General features: G+C 47.3%; 1 protein-coding gene across 1 annotated transcript; it reads left to right on the top strand.

Annotated features, from left to right (window-relative positions):
• The first annotated feature begins 2,548 nt into the window (after nucleotides 1–2,548).
• LOC112119524 (olfactory receptor 51G2-like) lies at nucleotides 2,549–3,505 on the top strand. Its single transcript, XM_024218197.2, has one exon. It carries the CDS (start codon nucleotides 2,570–2,572, stop codon nucleotides 3,503–3,505), a length of 936 nt encoding a protein of 311 aa, XP_024073965.2. The 5' UTR covers nucleotides 2,549–2,569.
• Nucleotides 3,506–18,013: the final 14,508 nt, after the last annotated feature.

Below are 18,013 nucleotides of genomic sequence, written 5' to 3'. Positions count from 1 at the left end.
CTTGCTGGAGTTTAAACCCATAATTCTACCATCTTGCAATGCACAGGGATCTGTACAATGCAAACACGTTAATACAGGCCACTTTCCCCTCAATGTGGGATAGATAGGAAACAGACTTTGTTTACAGAGCTGACACTTTGGATCCCCAAGAGAAATTGGAGGCTTTTCATCTGTCTCTCCCTCATAGCATAAATGAAGGTTGCACTGACTGAGTCTATGGCTGCACTCCGGGTATGGAAAGGTTGAAACCTTATGACCAGTCTATGGTTGGGGTATTGTCCCATCAGCTACTCTAACCAGCCCTCCCATCTCTGTGCAGCCCCCCTCCACCCTGTACAAAGCACCCTTCAGCAGATCCTGCAGGCAGTGGCTACTGCGCCATGCCCTGGTAGCACATCTCTGATGAAACCGTGCTAGCAGCGAGCTGCAGAGGCTCCTAGAGCAGTTGTGGAGGCACAGAGATTGTGGATGGGTGGGCCTAGCTACCAGTAGACCACTGAGATCTGTGCATACTTTTGGAGACCTGGGGACCCCTGTTATTCCTCAAGGAGAATTGTAGAACTGGAAGGGACCTCAAGAGGTCATCTAGTCCAGACCCCTGTGCTCATGGCAGGACTAAGAATTATCTAAACCATTCCTGGCATGTGTTTTTTAACCTGCTCTTAAAAATCTCCAATGATGGAGATTCCACAAGCTCCCTGGGCAATAACGATCTGAGGGAAATATCGATGTATAGCCAATTCTTAACAACCCTGACAGATAGGAAGGTTTTCCCCTTCTGGAATGATCCAAGGGAAATTTCCATGTACGGAGCCATGTGTAATCTCCCATTCTGGCCTGCACCCTGAGTTTATAATGCAGGAGAGGGGGCTGCCATGGAGCAATCTGGTCCTATATTATTAATAATTTATTTATTTATTCATATTTATTTCAGCAAGTTCACAGCTGTGACAGCATCATCGTTACCGCTCAGCTTCCCAAGAGGGAGAAATGTGACTGATCGGAACCATACGAACAGTGATGACAAGCACGGATTCCAGGAACAGAACATGCAGCAGGGCAGGAACTGCAGTCCAATTAGGTAGCATAACCCCACGTCCCCTGTGATTTGGCCTCCTGCAGTTTGCCATTGGCCGTGACGGGGCTAAAGCTGATTCACACGAAGCCAAGCAGCTGAGGTTCCCTGATGGCCAAGTGACCCCCAAGGGAATGTGCAGGCATGCTTCATAAAGACAGTTGCCTCCGTATCTGAACAGATGCTGCCTGCTGCCCGTGCCACCTACCTCGATGACTTCTTGCCCTTTAGGGTGAAGACCTCTGGTGTCAGCGGCTCCCCTTCTAGCAGGAATTGGGTACGTTGGCAGGTTTCACTATCTTTACAATGTGAAGTGAAGTGGAAAGGCTGGAAGCTGTTTCCATTTGCAGATGTTCTGTGCAGCGGCAGAGGACTCAGCTGGGCTGTTGGGGTGACTCAGTTATGGGGCTGGAGGGCAGGCAGCACTAGGTAGCTTGGGAACCCCTCCCCTACATCTGCCCATAGTCCACAGTGAGTAGTTCAAGCTACACAGAAATCTGAGATTCAAAGCGAGCTCAGGGTGTTAAAACCCCAAATCCCTGAATCAGGATTTCTCAAGGGGTCCCATTTCTAGAGGTGCCGTGTGCTCTGGGCCTGATCCTGCCAGGGGCTGAGAGAGGAGACCTCAAGGAATATCAGTGACTAGTTCCCAAATCGCCTCAGGTTTATTTGCTGCTGGAAATTTAATCAGCAAATGCATTTTCAAAGGTTTTATTCTCCAGGTTAATTGTGAAGGCAGGAATTCAGAGCTGCGTTGCTCTGTGGTAAAAGGTCCGATGAGGCATATTTCTGTTTCCTGACTGGCTGAGGGCTCTACAATCTCTGTCCTGTAGATACCCCTCAGAGTTACTGGGCTACTTACCCCTCTCTGATCTCCGAGTGCCACATATCAGGCCTCGTACCCTTCCCTCTAATGGGGTGGCAGAAGTGGTGGGCCAGAGAGGGTGTCTGTGTGAAGATCACAATTGTAAAATCACACAGTGCTCAAGTAGGTTGCAGAACTCCCAGACAGAAGATATCAAAGGGACCAAGAACTTAACAGGATTCAAAGAGGGACTGGATGTTTATATGAGTAACCAGAATATCCAATAAGAGTAGTGAGGATTTAAAAAAAATGTCTTGGAATGGCTCTAAACGTTCCTGATTTACACCACAAAATATGTCTAACTAGTGGGTGTCAGGACGAAACTTTCCCTTGGAGCAGATTATCTCATAGCTGCCTGTTGCGGGGCTTCTTTCACCTTTCTCTGCAGCATCTGGAACTGGCCAATGGATACTGAGTGCATGCAGGTCTGATCCAGTCTGGTAATCTTTTATCTTCCTATCAATGCGGTAAATCTAAGTCTATGTTTTTGCTAATCTTCCTTGAGCTCCTGGTAGTCTGTAGACTTGCACTGAGAGTAGAAAAATGTCTTGTTAAATATCATCTAGTCTCCTGTTCTTTTTCCTTTCAGGAAGTAAAGTTGAAAACTCCCCAGACCTGCCCAATACATTATGTCAGCTGTCAATGACACCAAATTGAACTCTGCAGTGTTCCTTCTCACCGGGATACCTGGGCAGGAAGACGCCCATCTCTGGATCTCTATCCCCTTCTGCTTAATGTATCTTATTTCGATAGTAGGAAATTCAGTCATTCTGTTCATTATAAAAACAGATCGAAGTCTTCATGAGCCCATGTACATTTTCCTTTCCATGTTGGCCATCGCAGACCTTGGTATATTGATAGCCACCATACCAACGATACTGGGCATATACTTGTTTAACATTAGGGAGATCAGCCTCAATGCCTGTTTTACCCAGCTGTTTTTCATCCCCTCACTTCAATGCATTGAATCTTCCGTGCTCTTGTTGATGGCCTTTGACCGCTTCATCGCTATCCGTGACCCACTGAGATATGCTTCCATCTTAACCCCACCGAGAATAACCAAGATGGGACTGGTTTGTGTATTAAGAGGGGTGGCCGTAATACTCCCACTCCCCTTTCTCCTGAAACGGTTCCGATACTGTCGAGCCAATGTCCTCTCCCATTCTTATTGCGTGCACAATGAGGTCATGAATATGGCTTGTTCAGATATCACAGTCAATAACATCTATGGCTTGTTTACTAAACTATTAACGATGGGGTTGGACTTGCTGCTCATCTTCTTCTCTTATTTGATGATCCTCAAAATAGTGCTGAGCATTGCTTCCCACTCAGAGTGCCTCAAGGCCCTGAACACCTGTGTCTCCCACCTCTGCGCCGTCCTGCTCTTCTACACACCAGCAATCGGATTGTCTGTGTTACACAGATTCGGGAAGGGCTCTTCTCCCATACTTCAGATTATCCTGGGCTACATCTCCATGCTGGTCCCGCCCCTGATGAACCCAATTGTGTACAGCGTGAAAAGCAAACACCTTTGTGTGAGGATAATCAGGGTGTTCATGAAGTGAAGGGTCAGTTCACCACCTGGCTCCAGCGCTGGTGACCTGGGAGACAAAAAACATCGGCCACCAATTCAATCCTCGACCCTTACATCCGAGACAAGATGAGCTACTGATCTCACCGTAGAGAGAGGTTCAGACGGGGTCTAAGGCCTGGAGCAATGGGAGAGGGGCTGATGAAAGAGGACAGCGCATTGGGAGAAGGAGACCAAGGCAAGCAGCAGCATTTACAATGTGACTGTATTCGTGGAGAGCCAGGGAATTGGTGGGATGTTGGCCCATAAAGAGCCATATCGGTGGCTGCTCCGACCTCAGAATTTCTCTCTATTCAGTCAATAAAGAGAAGGGTCGTGGGTGTTGTTTCCCATTACACCTGGCCTGTCACTATCCTGTCTCTGGTTAAACATCCTTGGGCCATGAAAAAAGCTGCAGAGCTGTTCTTCAGTCACAGTCCTGGCTCTTCCTGAGCGCTCTGGGTGCTGCGTGATCCACAGGGCCTGTACCCGCTGTGGACAGGGGTTATTCAAGGGGCACAGACACCCACCCTTCCCCTACACCCTCAGCCAGCTTCTTGTCACTGAGTCGTGTTAGAGACATGATTAATGTAGGACCCCAGAAAAATCCATTCATTCAATCCCTGCATGCCCCCCATACCTCATGGATGGCTCTGCACACAGCACACCTATTGCGTTCACCCCAAGCCGATTGTAATGCCCCTGATGCAGAACAGAGCTGCGTGTGTGAGTGAGGGTCTGACACACAGGAGTCCTGGCAAGAGACTCAGGCCCAGATTCCCTCCTCCTCCCTTCTGTTTGTGCTTCCCCAGGTGATTGCTAAGGGGTGGAAATGGTTCTCAGCTCCCCCACAGAGGCAGAGCTAGCCCCTATCCCAGCCTAGTGCATTCACTGTGTCGTGACCACATTTTCAAAAGGCAAAAGTGGGACACAGGCAGGAGCTCTGTCCCATCTGTCACCCCGCCCCGCCCCTCTTCTTCCCGTTTGTGGCCCCACCCCCCTCTCCTCCTCTTCCACCTGGGCCACTCCCTCTTCCTTATCTCTTCCCCCAAGACCCAGCCCCACTCCTCTGCTTCCCCTGAGGCTCCACCCCCTCTCCTGGCCAGAAGCGAGAGCTGGGCCATGGAAAGAGCTGCACAGGTATCCAGAGCCACTGTGAGGAGCCCCAGATCCTCCACCTGCCCTGGGCAGGGGGTGGGGGAGCCTGAGAGGAGCCCTTAGCCTGTGTCCCTCACCCCCAGAACGTAGATCCCAGGGAAGGTGGAGAGTCTGGGGCTCCCCATAGTAGCCTGGATTAACGTGGGAGCTCTTATCACGGCCTGGCTGCAGACTGTCTGGGAGACGGAGCCTCGTAGGAAGTGGAGGAGCAGTGGACAGGGACTCAGGGGAAGAGATGGGGCAGGAGGCGGGTCTCAGGGGAAAAGGAGGAGCAGGGGTTGTGACAATCGAGAACAACCCTGACCCCAACAAGCAGGACAGTGGGGGGCTGCTGAGTAAAGGAGGAGGACATGGCTGGTGGGTAGGAGAGCCTGTGTTTTGGAGAAGACTAAATTAATGTGACACCCCAAAGGGAGCTCTTGTTTTAGGTATTCCAGGCTGAGAGTAAGTCATTGCAAGGACCTTAAAGGGCAGGGCAGGGTGCCTGGATGGCTGCCTCAGGCCACAAGGGGGCACTCTGGGGTGGCCTCCATCCACAGGGACTTGGCAAGAGTGGGCTGTGCTCTTGGAAGCTGTTACCTCGGTGTGGAGTTCAGCTCAGCCCCCAGGCTGCTCTAAACTCCGCTGAGGCAGGGGGAGAACAGCCCAGTGAATCAAGCCTCTGTAACTGGCTCCTTGCCATCCCCATGCTCCACAGCACAGGGCTGGCACAGCAGAGAATCCAGCCAGGCCTATCACCATTCAAATGAGTGGAAGGCTAGCCCTGTGGTCTGGGTTCTGCTCTGAGACTCAAGAGAGCTGGATTTGATTCCCTTGCCATGTGTGACCATGGTCAAGTCATTGGCTGTCTGTGTGTGACGTTCGACTGGTGTTATCTGGACCGGTGATCTGCTAGGTCACTCCAGTCCTCGACTCTGGGAGCCAGCCTTACCCTGCACTGCTGTGAGACCCCCACTCCTGGGCTGTTCACGCACAGCCTCTGGCATGTAAGCTGCTCCCAGCTATGTGAGTGAGCACTTTTGGCCAGCCGCTGCTTGGATTGTGCAACGGAATGAAACTAGCCAATATCTCCAGTCCCAAACACAACCCTAGGAACCTCCATCTTGCAGTGTCCAGTTATGCCCGCTGGACACTGCAAGCTTATATGAGTTCATCAATTTAACAAAGAAATTGATATGCACCAGGCTTGTTATCCCCAGGGGAGTCTCTGACACACTTCAAACCAAGTGCACTGCTTCAGGTCGAATAAACAAACAGATTTATTAACTACAAAAGGTAGATTTTAAGTGATTATAAGTCAAAGCATAGCAAGTCAGATTTGGTTAAATGAAATAAATGCAAAATGCACTCTAAGCTGATCTTAACACTTTCAGTGCCCTTACAAACTTAGATGCTTCTCACCATAGGCTGGCTGGTTGCTCTTCAGCCAGGCTTTCCCCTTTGATCAGTGCTTGAGTCACTTGGTGGTGGTGTCTGTAGATGGAGGCGGAAGAGAGAAGAAGAGCATGGCAAACGTCTCTCCCTTTTATCATGTTCTTTCTTCCCCCTTGGCTTTGTCCCGCCCCCTTCAGAGTCAGGTGAACATTACCTCATCACAGTCCCAAACTGACCAAGGAAAGGGGGGTGACTTACTCGAGAGTCCAACAGACCCTTTGTTGCTGCCTAGGCCAGTGTCCTTTGTTCCTGTTAGGCTTGGCAGGGTTTGTCCCATACATGCCCTGATGAGGTGTGAACTCCCCCTCTGTTCCTGGAGTGTTTTTCCTGGGTTTATATTAAGCTATGAGGACACATTTTCAGTTTCATAACAATATACATGAAATTACAACCTATTATATTACTATAACAACAATTACTGTAACATCAATGCTCAGTGCATCATGAGCCTTCCGAAGACACCCGACATAACAAACTTTGCATTGGATACCACACCATCATATTATAAGGATGAAAATGGGGGTGCAGGGTGATCTCCCAAGGTCAAGAGTGTCATACTCTGAGCCTCTGTATAGGAGGTGGATAATAGCCCTGCCCTGCCTCACAGCGGTGTCGGTAGGATAAATACATTCCAGGTGCTCAGATACTCTGAGGCCCTAATATCAGGGTTATTTCAGGGTTCCACAGAGCAACACCTCTGACATTTGTCTATAAAGGCTTCTTACCACAGCCTCGTGTGACAGCTGGCTTCTGGGAAGCCCAGTGACTCCAGCACCTTGGTGTCCGTGGCAGATGTGTGGGTGATCGGGGGTGACAGTGCAGGGTTGGTACTAGATTTCTGAGGGGAGTTTTGGACAGTCCCGGGGATGGCATGAGTTTCAACACAGTCACTGGACCGGTGTTTGCAAGCCTGTGGAGGCTGAATTGATCTAACTGCCAAAGTGTGGAGCAACAGCCATGGAGGCGTCATCTTAGACGGTCTGCCTGAGAGCAAGCAGTCTCAGGACAAAGGTCAGCTCCACAGCTTGGCTCTTTAACACAGACACATCTGAGCACTATGGTGACTGGGCCCAGGCTCACACAGGTTTCAGCAAAGGCTGCTTCCACAAGAAAGGGGCAAAGAGATGGGAAGATGCTGTCAGGGACGCAGGGAAAAAAGGCTGGGGCTGAAGCAGGGACATAGCCACAGGTGGGCCTGGGTGGGCCACGGCCCACCCACTTAGCATCCAGGACCACCAAAATCGGGGCAGATTCCCCCAATCCAGTTGTGTCCCCCTTCTGCCTGTCCCGTGCTGTGTTGCTCTGATCTCTCGCCCCAGATGGGTGTGTGCCTTGTGGGCCAACAGGGCCACCGCAATCTACTGCGCTCAGACTGCACTCCTGCCAGGGCACTGGTCGGGGCAAGGAGAGAGTGCTGGGTGGGGGGAGTGGGACAAGCTCCCACACTGCAACCGCAAACCCCAGCAGGAGGACCAGATGTGGGAAGCAAGGGAAGCCCCTGCGCCGCAACCTCACTCCCCCGCAGGAGCACTGGGCAGGGGAAGTGTGTCAAGCCCCTGCACCCGGACCCCACTTCCCCATAGGAGTGCCAGGTGGGGGAAGTGGGGCAAGCTCCCGCACCCTGACACCGCTCCCCACTAGGCGCACCAGGCAGAGGGACTGTGCAAACCGCTATGCCCTCGACCCCATTTCCCCGGCAGGACGGGGCTGCGGAGAGGTGGGGATGGAATCCCAGTTGTCCTGGCCCAGCTAGGGCCGCACAAAACCCTCATCTGCCTCTGAAGGGGGAAGTGGACACCCTATCATCGCCCGCTCACCTGAGAGCAGGGCCCACCCAGTTTTCCTCTTCTAGCTATGCCACTGCTCCCAAGAGCTCCCTGGCTTCCCAAAAAAATGTAAGTTGGGCCAATTCTGATTCTCGATCTCCAAAGCAAAGCCTGTCTAACTTAATTTGTGAAACATGAGATAGATGAGTGACAGCTGCCAGTTATTTTAAAACCATTTTCTCTGATGCTTTGTGCTGTTTGCTAATAAACCTATTACTTTTTACAAGGCTGGGCATGACTGGATAGCTCTGGACACAAGTGTAAGCAGAGTCGGGATGAGCTCTAACCTGACATCTGGTGGTGAATTATGGTGAGTGTGGAAAAGAACTCCAGGGGCTGATCTTGTTTGGATAGGCACACCCACTCGCCTGGCATGAAACAACAGCAACTGAAAGTGGTTACTTTGGCTGGTATGGGATCCCCAGTTTCTTTGTTATTGGGGCAGGAAGAATAAAGTTTTGTTACCCTGATTCTGTGAATCAAGGCCAGTGGAACTGTTGTATGACAGAAGGACTGAGTGAGTCCTTCACCATTACCTAAGTAGCACTTGCTTGACAAGGGGCATGGGTTACAAAACCCAGTGAATTGAGAGAGGATGGGGATAGGTATTTGTACTTGATGGTATGGGCCCCCCTCTGAGGGGTTGAAACACCAATTGTACTACCTCCTCTCTCCACTGTTGAATGTCAGAGCTAACTTTGATTCCATTAGGAGTCTAGTCACAGGCTGCTGAGCTGAATCCACTTTGGGCCAATGGTGCACTAGCCCTGGGGCTCCCCTACTATGAGCTGAAATTGCTAAGAGCTGAAATCACAAAAGAGCTGAAGTAGAGCTGAGATCACTGAGTGCTGTGTTAACTAGTGGGGGAGCCTGAAGCTATATTGCTAAGCAGCTGGAGGAGCAATTTGTGGGGACGACTGGAGGAGCAGCGAGTGGCGCGGAGCCTTGTGGGGACGGTTGTAGCGGCCCAAGGAACGGCGAGTGGAGCTGTTTGCGGGGACGGCTGGAGCGGCTCACAGGTTGGTGAGCGGAGCGGAGCAGCTCGTAGAGCGGAGCTGTTCGTGGGACGGCAGGAAGTGGACTGGCTCGTGGTAAAGGCTGCGGCGGAACCCCACGGAGAGACCGCTGGTCGGCCTCAGATCACGTAAGGTGCCCCTTAACACCCTGCGGCCCCCTTTTACTCTGGGGCTGCACTGACCAGGGACAGAGACTTTGGGGGTTGTTGGACTTTTGGGACTTTGGGTGGTTGCTGGACCCAAGAGACTTTGGGGGTTGTTGGACTTTGGGGACTCTGGGTGATTTTGGGGTTGCTGGATTCAAGAACCAAAGGGAAAGGACACAGCCCAATTTGATGGGGTCGGTTTTTGCTCATGGTTTGTATTATGAATCCTGTTTGTGGTGTTTTTCCAATTTAATGCTGATGTCGTTTACCTCATGTTATTAAACATTTTCTGGTACACTCAGACTCCGTGCTTGCGAGAGGGGAAGTATTGCCTCTTAGAGGCACCCAGGGGGGTGGTATGTAATTGTCCCAGGTCACTGGGTGGGGGCTCGAGCCGGTTTTGCATTGCGTTATTGAAACGGAACCCCTAGATACAGAACCCGGCCCTTGTTGCTGCCAACTTAGATGGGCAGAAGGGTTACATAAGCACCAGAAGGGAAGTGACTGAGGTGTCCACTTGGACCTGCTTGGTGATAAGTGTTTACCATAGATGGGGTGTTGTACCCAGCTCAAAGAGTGGGACAATTAAGAACATAAGAATATAAGAACGGCCATACTGGATCAGATCAATGCTCCATCTAGCCCAGTATCCTGTCCTCCAACAATGGCCAATGCCAGGTGCCCCAGAGGGAATGAGCAGAACAGGCAATTATCAAGTGATCCATCCCCTGTAGCCCATTTACAGCTTCTGACAAACAGAGGCTAGGGACACCATCCCTTCCCATCCTGGATAATAGCCATTAATGGACCTATCCTCCATGAAATTCTCTAGTTCGTTTCTGAACCCTGTTTTACTCTTGGCCTTCACAACATCCTCTGGCAAGGAATTCCACAGGTGACTGCGTTGTGTGAAGAAATACTTCCTTTAGCATGTTTTAAACCTGCTGCGTATTAATTTCATTTGGTGCCCCCGATTTCTTGCTATGAGAAGGAGTAAATAACACTTCTTTATTTACTTTCTCCACACCTGTCATGATTAACTTGTGAGATTCCTCCCAAGACAGGAAAGGACAGGTTTAGAGTGTAAAGAGACCATATGTTCTGGTTTTATTGTGACAATCGTAATTCGTCTTGGCCAGCGTGTATCCTTGTTGATTGCCAATCAGCATTCAGAGTAGAAACTTGTGCAAGTTGCATCCAAAATAGTGATCCATTCAAGACAATGATTCATAGATTCACAGAATTTAAGGCCAGAAGGGAATATTATATCATCTAGTCTGACCTCCTGCAGAATTTCAACCAAAAACAATCTCTTTGCTCCTACTTGAGATTCCCTTGGTTGTTCATCTCGGATTGCACTAACTTTTTCAGATGTAGTGACGCGGTGTCAGAGTGCGGGTAGTATATTTTAAAATCTCATTATTTTAAAAACATCTCATGATTTTTTGTGGGTGTGACTCATACTTTATGAAGGGGGTTTGACGATACTGCATGCCTAGTTGAAAAGATCTGAAGAGCAACTAGCAAATGACACAAAGCTGCCAAACAATGAGTGAGGCCACTAGACAATTGAGGTGCTAAAGGAGCATTCAAGGAAGATGAGGCTGTTGCAGAGAGGCTAAGTGAATTCTTTGCATGTGTCTTCACTACAGAAGATGTGAGAGAGATTCCCACACCTAAGCCATTCTTTTTATGTGACAAATCTGAGGAACTATCCATGTTGAGTCATCAATACAGGAGGTTTTGGAACAAACTGAGAAATTAAAGGGTATTAAGTCACCAGGACCAGATGGTATTCACCCAAGAGTTTTGATGAAACTCAATTACCAAATTGAAGAACTTCTAACCATCGTATGTGACCTATGGCTTAAATCAGCCTCTGTACTAGATGACTGGCACATAGCTAATGGGATGCTGGTTTTTATGATTTTTGTAAAAAAAAGGCTTCAGAGGCGATCTTGGCAATACAGGCCAGTAAGCCTAACTACAGTACCAGGCAAATTGGTTGAGACTATAGTAAAGAACAGAATTATCATAAATGTGGATGAACACACTGTTGGGAAAGAATCAACACATCTTTCCAAAGGGAAATCATGCCTCACCAATCTATTAGAATTCTTTGAGCACGTCAACAAACATGTGGGCAAGGGTGATTCAGGTCATATAGTGTACTTAGACTTTCAGAAAGCCTTTGACAAGGTCCCTCACCAAAAGCTCTTAAGAAAAGTAAGTAGTCATAGAATAAGAAGGAAAGTCCTCCCCTGGATCACTAACTGGTTAAAAGATAGGAATCAAAGGGTAGCAATAAAAGGTCAGTTTTCAGAATGTCCCTCAGAGATCTGTACTGGGACCAGTTCTGTTCAACATATTTGTGATACTATATGGAATTGGGGGGGGGGGGCACTTTAGGGTATTATGAATACCAATATTGTAAAATTGTAATGAGTTATGCCAGATGCGCCATATAATGTATCTGCAGAAATGTTATAATTTGCCAGATATGATAATCTCATTTATGTGTTTGTATCACCTTTGTATGGTAAGTTATAGGTATGGTATGTCTGTAGTTTCAAACTTGTGCCATGCATCTGGGTGATACCCCCAGACAGATTGGCATTAGCACTGCCTAGCCTGCTTGACGGCCCATCAATGGACATCAGCTATACAACTGACCCATTGAGAGAAGGCAGATACACCTTATGACTCAGCAAGGCATGCAGGGGCATGCCTATGGACAGAACTCTAAGGCTTCCAGGCCATATGCTGGGCAGCCTGTGTTTGAAACAAAGGAAATCAAGCTGCATGGCAAAAGACAATAAAAGACAGCTGTTTCTTCTCCATTTTGTCTTCACTCCTGCTTCTTGTCTGCATTCCTGCTTCTTACCATCAGAGTAACCTTTCTACAAACAAAGCTCTGAACAAAGGACTGAATGACCTATTGAAGTTGCGGATGTGTTCCAAAGGGACTTTCAAGCCAGCAAACGCACCAGTACTGCTAGGAACCTGATGGATTTTGGAGTTTTTGTATATATGTTTCTGTTTAGTGTTTAACATCTCTCTTGTTCTTTCTTTTTTCTTTATAATGAACCTTTAATTTTAGACACTAAAAGATTGGCTGGCAGTGCGGTATTTTGCGTAAGATCCAAACTTATACTGACCTGGTAACGTGGCTGACCCCTAGGGGTCAGAAGAACATTTTATGTATGTGAGCAAATTTTTTAAACTAATGCCTCACTGTACTAGGGGCTGATTGGGAGCCAGAGACTGGAAATCAGTAAAGGGAGCTCTGTGATTTCTTTTTTTTCTTCTTGATAACCAGTGTGGGGGATCAGAAGCACAATTTGTGACATCCTGGGGAGTTTAACTTCAGTGTTATTCACCAGTCTTCGGAGTATCTGCTCTCCCGTTTTCAGCCTGCCCTGACCTTGGCATTTCCAGTGAGGGCTAACCCAGGCGCACTAGGTCACAATATTCATAAATGATCCGGAACAGGGGGTAAAAATGAGATGGTAAAATTTGCAGATGATACAAAACTACTCAATATACATAAGTCCAAAGCAGATTACAAAAAGTTACAAAGGGATCTCACAAAACTGGGTGATTGGGCATCAAAATGGCATATGAAATTTGGTGTTGATAAGTGCAAAGTAATGCACATTGGAAAACACAATCCCAACTATGCACACAAAAAGATGGGATCTAAATTAGCTATTACCACTCAAGAAAGAGACCTTGGAATCATTGTGGATAGTTCTCTGAAAACATCCAGTCACTATACAGTGGCAATCAGAAAGCTAACAAAATATTGGGAACCATTAGGAAAGGGATTGATAATAAGACAGAAAATATCATCTTGAATACCGCATGATTATCTCGTAGCCCCATTTCAAAAAAATAAAAAAGATCAATTTGATTTGGAAACTTACAGAGAAGAGTGACAAAAATGTTTAGGGATATGGAATAGCTTCCATATGAAGAGAGATTAAAAATAATAGGACTGTTCATCTGGGAAAAGAGACAACTAATGGTGGATATGATAACGGTCTATAAAATCATGAGTGGGGTGGAAAAAAGTGAATAAGGAAATGTTACTTACCTCTTCACAAGAACCAGGGGTCACCCAATGAAGTTAATAGGCAGAAGGTTTAAAATAAACAAAAGAAAGTACATTTTCACATAATGCAGTCAACCTGTGGAACTCATTGCCAGGGGATGTTGTAAAGGACAAAAGTATAACTGGGTCCAAAAAAGAATCAGATAAGATCATGGAGGACAGATCCATCAATAGCTGTTTGCCAAGATGTCAGTGATGCAGCCCCATGCTCTGGTGTCTCTAAACCTCTGACTGCGAGAAGCTGGGAGCAGATGACGGGTTGGAGCACTCGATAATTTCCCTGTTTTGTTCTTTCCCTCTGATGCGTCTGCACCGTCCACTGTCTTAATACAGGACACTGGTCTAGATGGACCCTTGGTCTGACCCAATATGGCGATTTTTATGCCCCAGTGCAACACTATGGCCAAAAGTAGAACCAGGGGAAGCTTGAGTAGAAGCAGAGAGGTGATCTTACCACCGTGTTTGGCACTGGTGCGAACACTGCTGGAATACTGTGTCTGGTTGTGGTGCCTAGAGTTCAGGAAGAATGGTGATAAATTGGAGGGTGGTCAGAGAAGAGCCACCAGAATGTGTAAAGGATTAGAAAACCTGCTTTATAGTGCGAGGCTACGGCCAAAAAAGTTAATGCAATCCAGGAGGTACAACCATGGGAATCTTGAGTAGGAGCAGAGAGGTTATTTTACCTCTGTATTTGAGACTGGTGCGACCACTGCTGGGATATTGTCTCCAATTCTGGTGCTAGAGTTCAAGAAGGAAGTTGATAAATTGGGCGGGAGTCAGAGAATACCTACAGGAATGATTAAAGGATTAGAAAACCTGCCTTATAGTGATGGACTCAAGGAGCTCAATCTATTTAGCATAACAAAGAGAAGGTAAAGGGTGACTTGATCACAGTCTATAAATACCAGCATGAGGATCAAACATTTAACAATGGGCTCTTCAGTCTAACAGAGAAAGTTATAACAGGGTCCAATAGCTGGAAGCTTAAGCTAGACAAATTCAGACTGGAACTAAGGTGTAATTTTTTTAACAATGAGGGTAATTAGCCAAGGGAACAATTTACCAAGGGCCGTGATAGATTCTCCATCACTGAAAATTGCTAAATCAAGACAGGATGTTGTTCTAACAGCTCTGCTCTAGGAGTTATTTTGGGGCAGTTATCTCAGTTATCTATAGGAGTCATTTCCGAGCTGTGGTGTGCAGGGGGTGAGACTAGGTGATCACATTCATGCCTTATGGCTTTGGGATCTGCCCAGTGGTGTTAGTAGCACTGCCCTACTTCATGGGGTCTTGTACTGATTAAATATGTTACAGATTGTGAGGCACTTGGAAGTGTCAATAATTGGGACCAGCCCTAAGTGCCTTAGGGAGATTTCAGCTCTGTGTGCCTCATCAGGATGATTTGGGGCACTGGGTGGCGAACCTGAACTCTTCCCAACACCCCTTGCTCATGAGGCCTGTCATTAGCACAGCCCCCTTTGACGAGAGAGTTCTCAGCCCCTCCTGCAGCTCAGCAGTAAGAGGGAGATTTAGGACATGATTTCAGAGAGCGAAGGATCTGGAGAGCGTTGCCTGGCCAAACAAAGCCCTGCTGGGCTGCCCCTCCACCTGTTCCTGACCCCTACCCGCTCCATGAGCAGTGAGAGCAGCTCTTGCGCTGGAGATAGACCTCACACCCTGCACCAAATTAACAACGATGCCAACTTTGGGGGTAGCTGGATCTGGGTTGGGGGATTGTTTGGGTCCAAGAGAGATCTAGCAGCAGGCAATGGAGCTGGGCTTGGGTCATCATGCCCCTTTCTATTAAGAATGTGCACGGCCTTGCTTACTGGGTGTATGCATGTCTTATGCATGAACAAGAGACCCTCTGAGCTGTTCCTAGGGAACCAGTGACTCTGCGAGCCAGTCACTGTTATTTCCAGATGTCTGTAATGTAGCCCTTTCCTTACAACTGGGGTCTCTGTAGCCCACTGCAGAGGGAAACAGCGTCTCTGTCACTGACAGACTGTATGACCAGAAATTACCACTAACTAACCCTCAGTGCCTTCATTTGTGGGTGCTCCACTTGAGATACGGCCAGCAGCACCCCCTCTTGGGATGTTAATAGGGTGACCAGACAGCAAATTTGAAAAATCGGGACAGGGGGTGGGGGGTAATAGGAGCCTATATAAGAAAAAGACCCAAAATCGGGGCTGTCCCTATAAAATCGGGACATCTGGTCACCCTAGATGTTAATGGGACTCTCACACTAGTTCCAATAATTCCTAAAGCCCCAACTTCTGGAATCCAGAGAATATTCAGGAATATCAGCTTTCAGTTTTCTTAAAAAAGTTTCTTTAAAAAACTGAGTTGCAGAAAATGTTGAAAACCTGAAGAAGGTGACCCCAAAGGTTCAGAAACAAAAGGCAATTGAAAAATAAACTCGTATAAGTATATTTTTAAATCTCAGTATTTTTAAACCAAACTCATAATTTTTTCGGGGTTTGACTCATACTCGTTGAACAGGGCTTGGCGGTACTGCGTACCTAGCTCAAAAGATCTCAAGGGCAATGAGCAAAAGTAAAAAAAAAAAGTAACAACAATTTTTTTTCAAAGTACATCAGAGGCAGTAAGCCTGCCAAACAATCAATGGGGCCACAGGACAATTGAGGTGCTAAAGGAGCGCTCAAGGAAGGTGAGGATAAATGAATTCTTAGCTTTGGCTTCATTGCAGAGGATGTGAGGAATATTCCCACACCTGTGCCATTCTGTTTAGGTGACACACATAAGGAACTGTCACAGGTTGAGGTGTCATTAGAGGACATTTTGAAACAAACAGATAAATTAAAGAGTATTAAGTCACCAGGACCATATGGAATTCACCAAAGTGTTCTGAAGAAACTCAAATACCAGATTCCAGAAGTACTAACTGTGATATGTGACCTATAGCTTAAATCAACCTCTCTACCAGATGACTGGCAAATAGCAAATGTGATGCTGATTTAAAAAAAAAGGGTTTCAGAGGTGATCCTGGCAATACACGACAGTAAGCTTAATTTCAGTACCAGGCAAATTGATTGAAACTATAGTAAAGAACAGAATTATCAGTCACAAAGATTAACACACTTTGTTGGGGAAGAATCAACACAGCTTCTCCAAGGGTAATCATGACTCATCAGTTTTTTTAGGTGACAAATCTGAGGACCTGTCTCAGATTGAGGTGTCATTAGAGGAAGTTTTGGAACAAATTGATAAACAGTAAGAAGTAAACAGAACCAGATGCTATTCACCCAAGAGTTCTGAAGGAACTTAAATGTGAAATTGCAGATCTACTAACTTTAGCCTGTAACCTATCATTTAAGTCAGCTTCTGTACTAAATGACTGGAGGATAGCTAATATGAAAGCAATTTTTAAAAAGTGATCCAGAGATGATCCTGGCAATTACAGGCTGGTAAGCCTGATTTCAGTGCCAGGCAAACTGGTTGAAACTATAGTAAAGAACAAAATGTCAGACACAGAGATGAAAATAATCTGTTGGCGAAGAGTCAACATGGCTTTTGCAAAAAGAAATCATGCCTCACCAATCCACGAGAATTCTTTGAGGGAGTCAACATTTGACCCAATTTCTCCCCGGCAGCCCCCTTTCCTGCATTACAAAACCAGTGTGCAGAGCAGGGAAGGGAGATTGTACAAGGCTCCCTACATGGAAATTTCCTCACGTAGAAGGGAAGGGTCCTTCCCTACCAGAATGATCTAGGGGAAATTTCCATGTAGGGAGCCTTGTAGAACCTCCCTTTCCTGGCTTGCACCCTGGGATTGCAATGCAGGAAAGGGGGCTGCTGGGGAGAAATCTGGTCCTATATTATTTTTATTCTATTTTATGTTACTTCAGCAATATTACAGCTGTGACAGCATCATCGTTACCATTCAGCCGCCCCCGATGTAGCCATGTGACAAATCAGAACCATACAGAACAGTGATGACAAGCCCGAATTCCAGGAGAAGAGCTTGCAGCAGGGCTTGCGCTGCAGAACAGTTGGGTAGGATTACCTTGTATCCCCTGGGATTTGGCCGTCATGGGGGTAAAAGCTGGTGCACACTTAGCCAAGCAGCTGAGGTTCCCTGATGGCCAAGTGGCGCCCAAGGGAATGTGCAAACATACTTTATAAAGACAGTTCCCTCCCTGTCTGAACAGATACTTCCTGCTACCCATGCAACCTCTACGATGACTCCTTGTCCTTTAGGGTAAGACTCCTGGTATCAGCGGCTCTCCTTCTAGCAGGAATTGGGTACATTGGCAGTTTTCACTATCTTTAAAATGTGAAGTGAAGTGTAAAGGCTGTGAGCTGTTTCCATTTGCAGATGTTCTGTGCAGTGGCAGTGAACTCAGCTGGGCTGTCAGAGTGACTTAGTGACAGAGGCTGGAGGGCAGGCAGAACTAGGTAGCTTGGGAACCCCTTGGCTACAACTGCCCATGTTCCACGGTGGGTTGTTCAAGCTACACAGAAATCTGAAAGTCAAAGCGAGCTCGGAATGTTAGAACCTTGATGCCCCGAGTCAGGATTTCTCAATCTGTCCCATTTCTAGAGCTGCCATGAGCTCTGGGCCCGATCCTGCCAAGGGCTGAGAGAGACGAGACCACACGGAATATCAGTGACTAGTTCCCAAATCACCTCAGGTTTATTTGCTCCTTGAAATTTAATCAGCACATGCATTTTCAAAGGTTTTAATTTCTGGCTTAATTGTGAACGCAGGAATTCAGATCTGCGTTGCTCTTTGATAACAGGTCCGATGAGGCATATTTCTATTTCTGGATTGGCTGAGGGCTC

Source organism: Terrapene carolina, unplaced genomic scaffold (assembly GCF_002925995.2).
Source record: "Terrapene carolina triunguis isolate 2854851 unplaced genomic scaffold, T_m_triunguis-2.0 Scaffold511, whole genome shotgun sequence".
Lineage (NCBI taxonomy): Eukaryota > Metazoa > Chordata > Testudines > Emydidae > Terrapene > Terrapene triunguis.
This window is presented reverse-complemented; position numbering and strand designations above follow the sequence as displayed.

What these genes read in the sequence shown, in the direction of transcription:
- LOC112119524 (XM_024218197.2), top strand. Translation starts at nt 2,570, where the DNA reads ATGTCAGCTGTCAATGACACCAAATTGAACTCTGCAGTGTTCCTTCTC.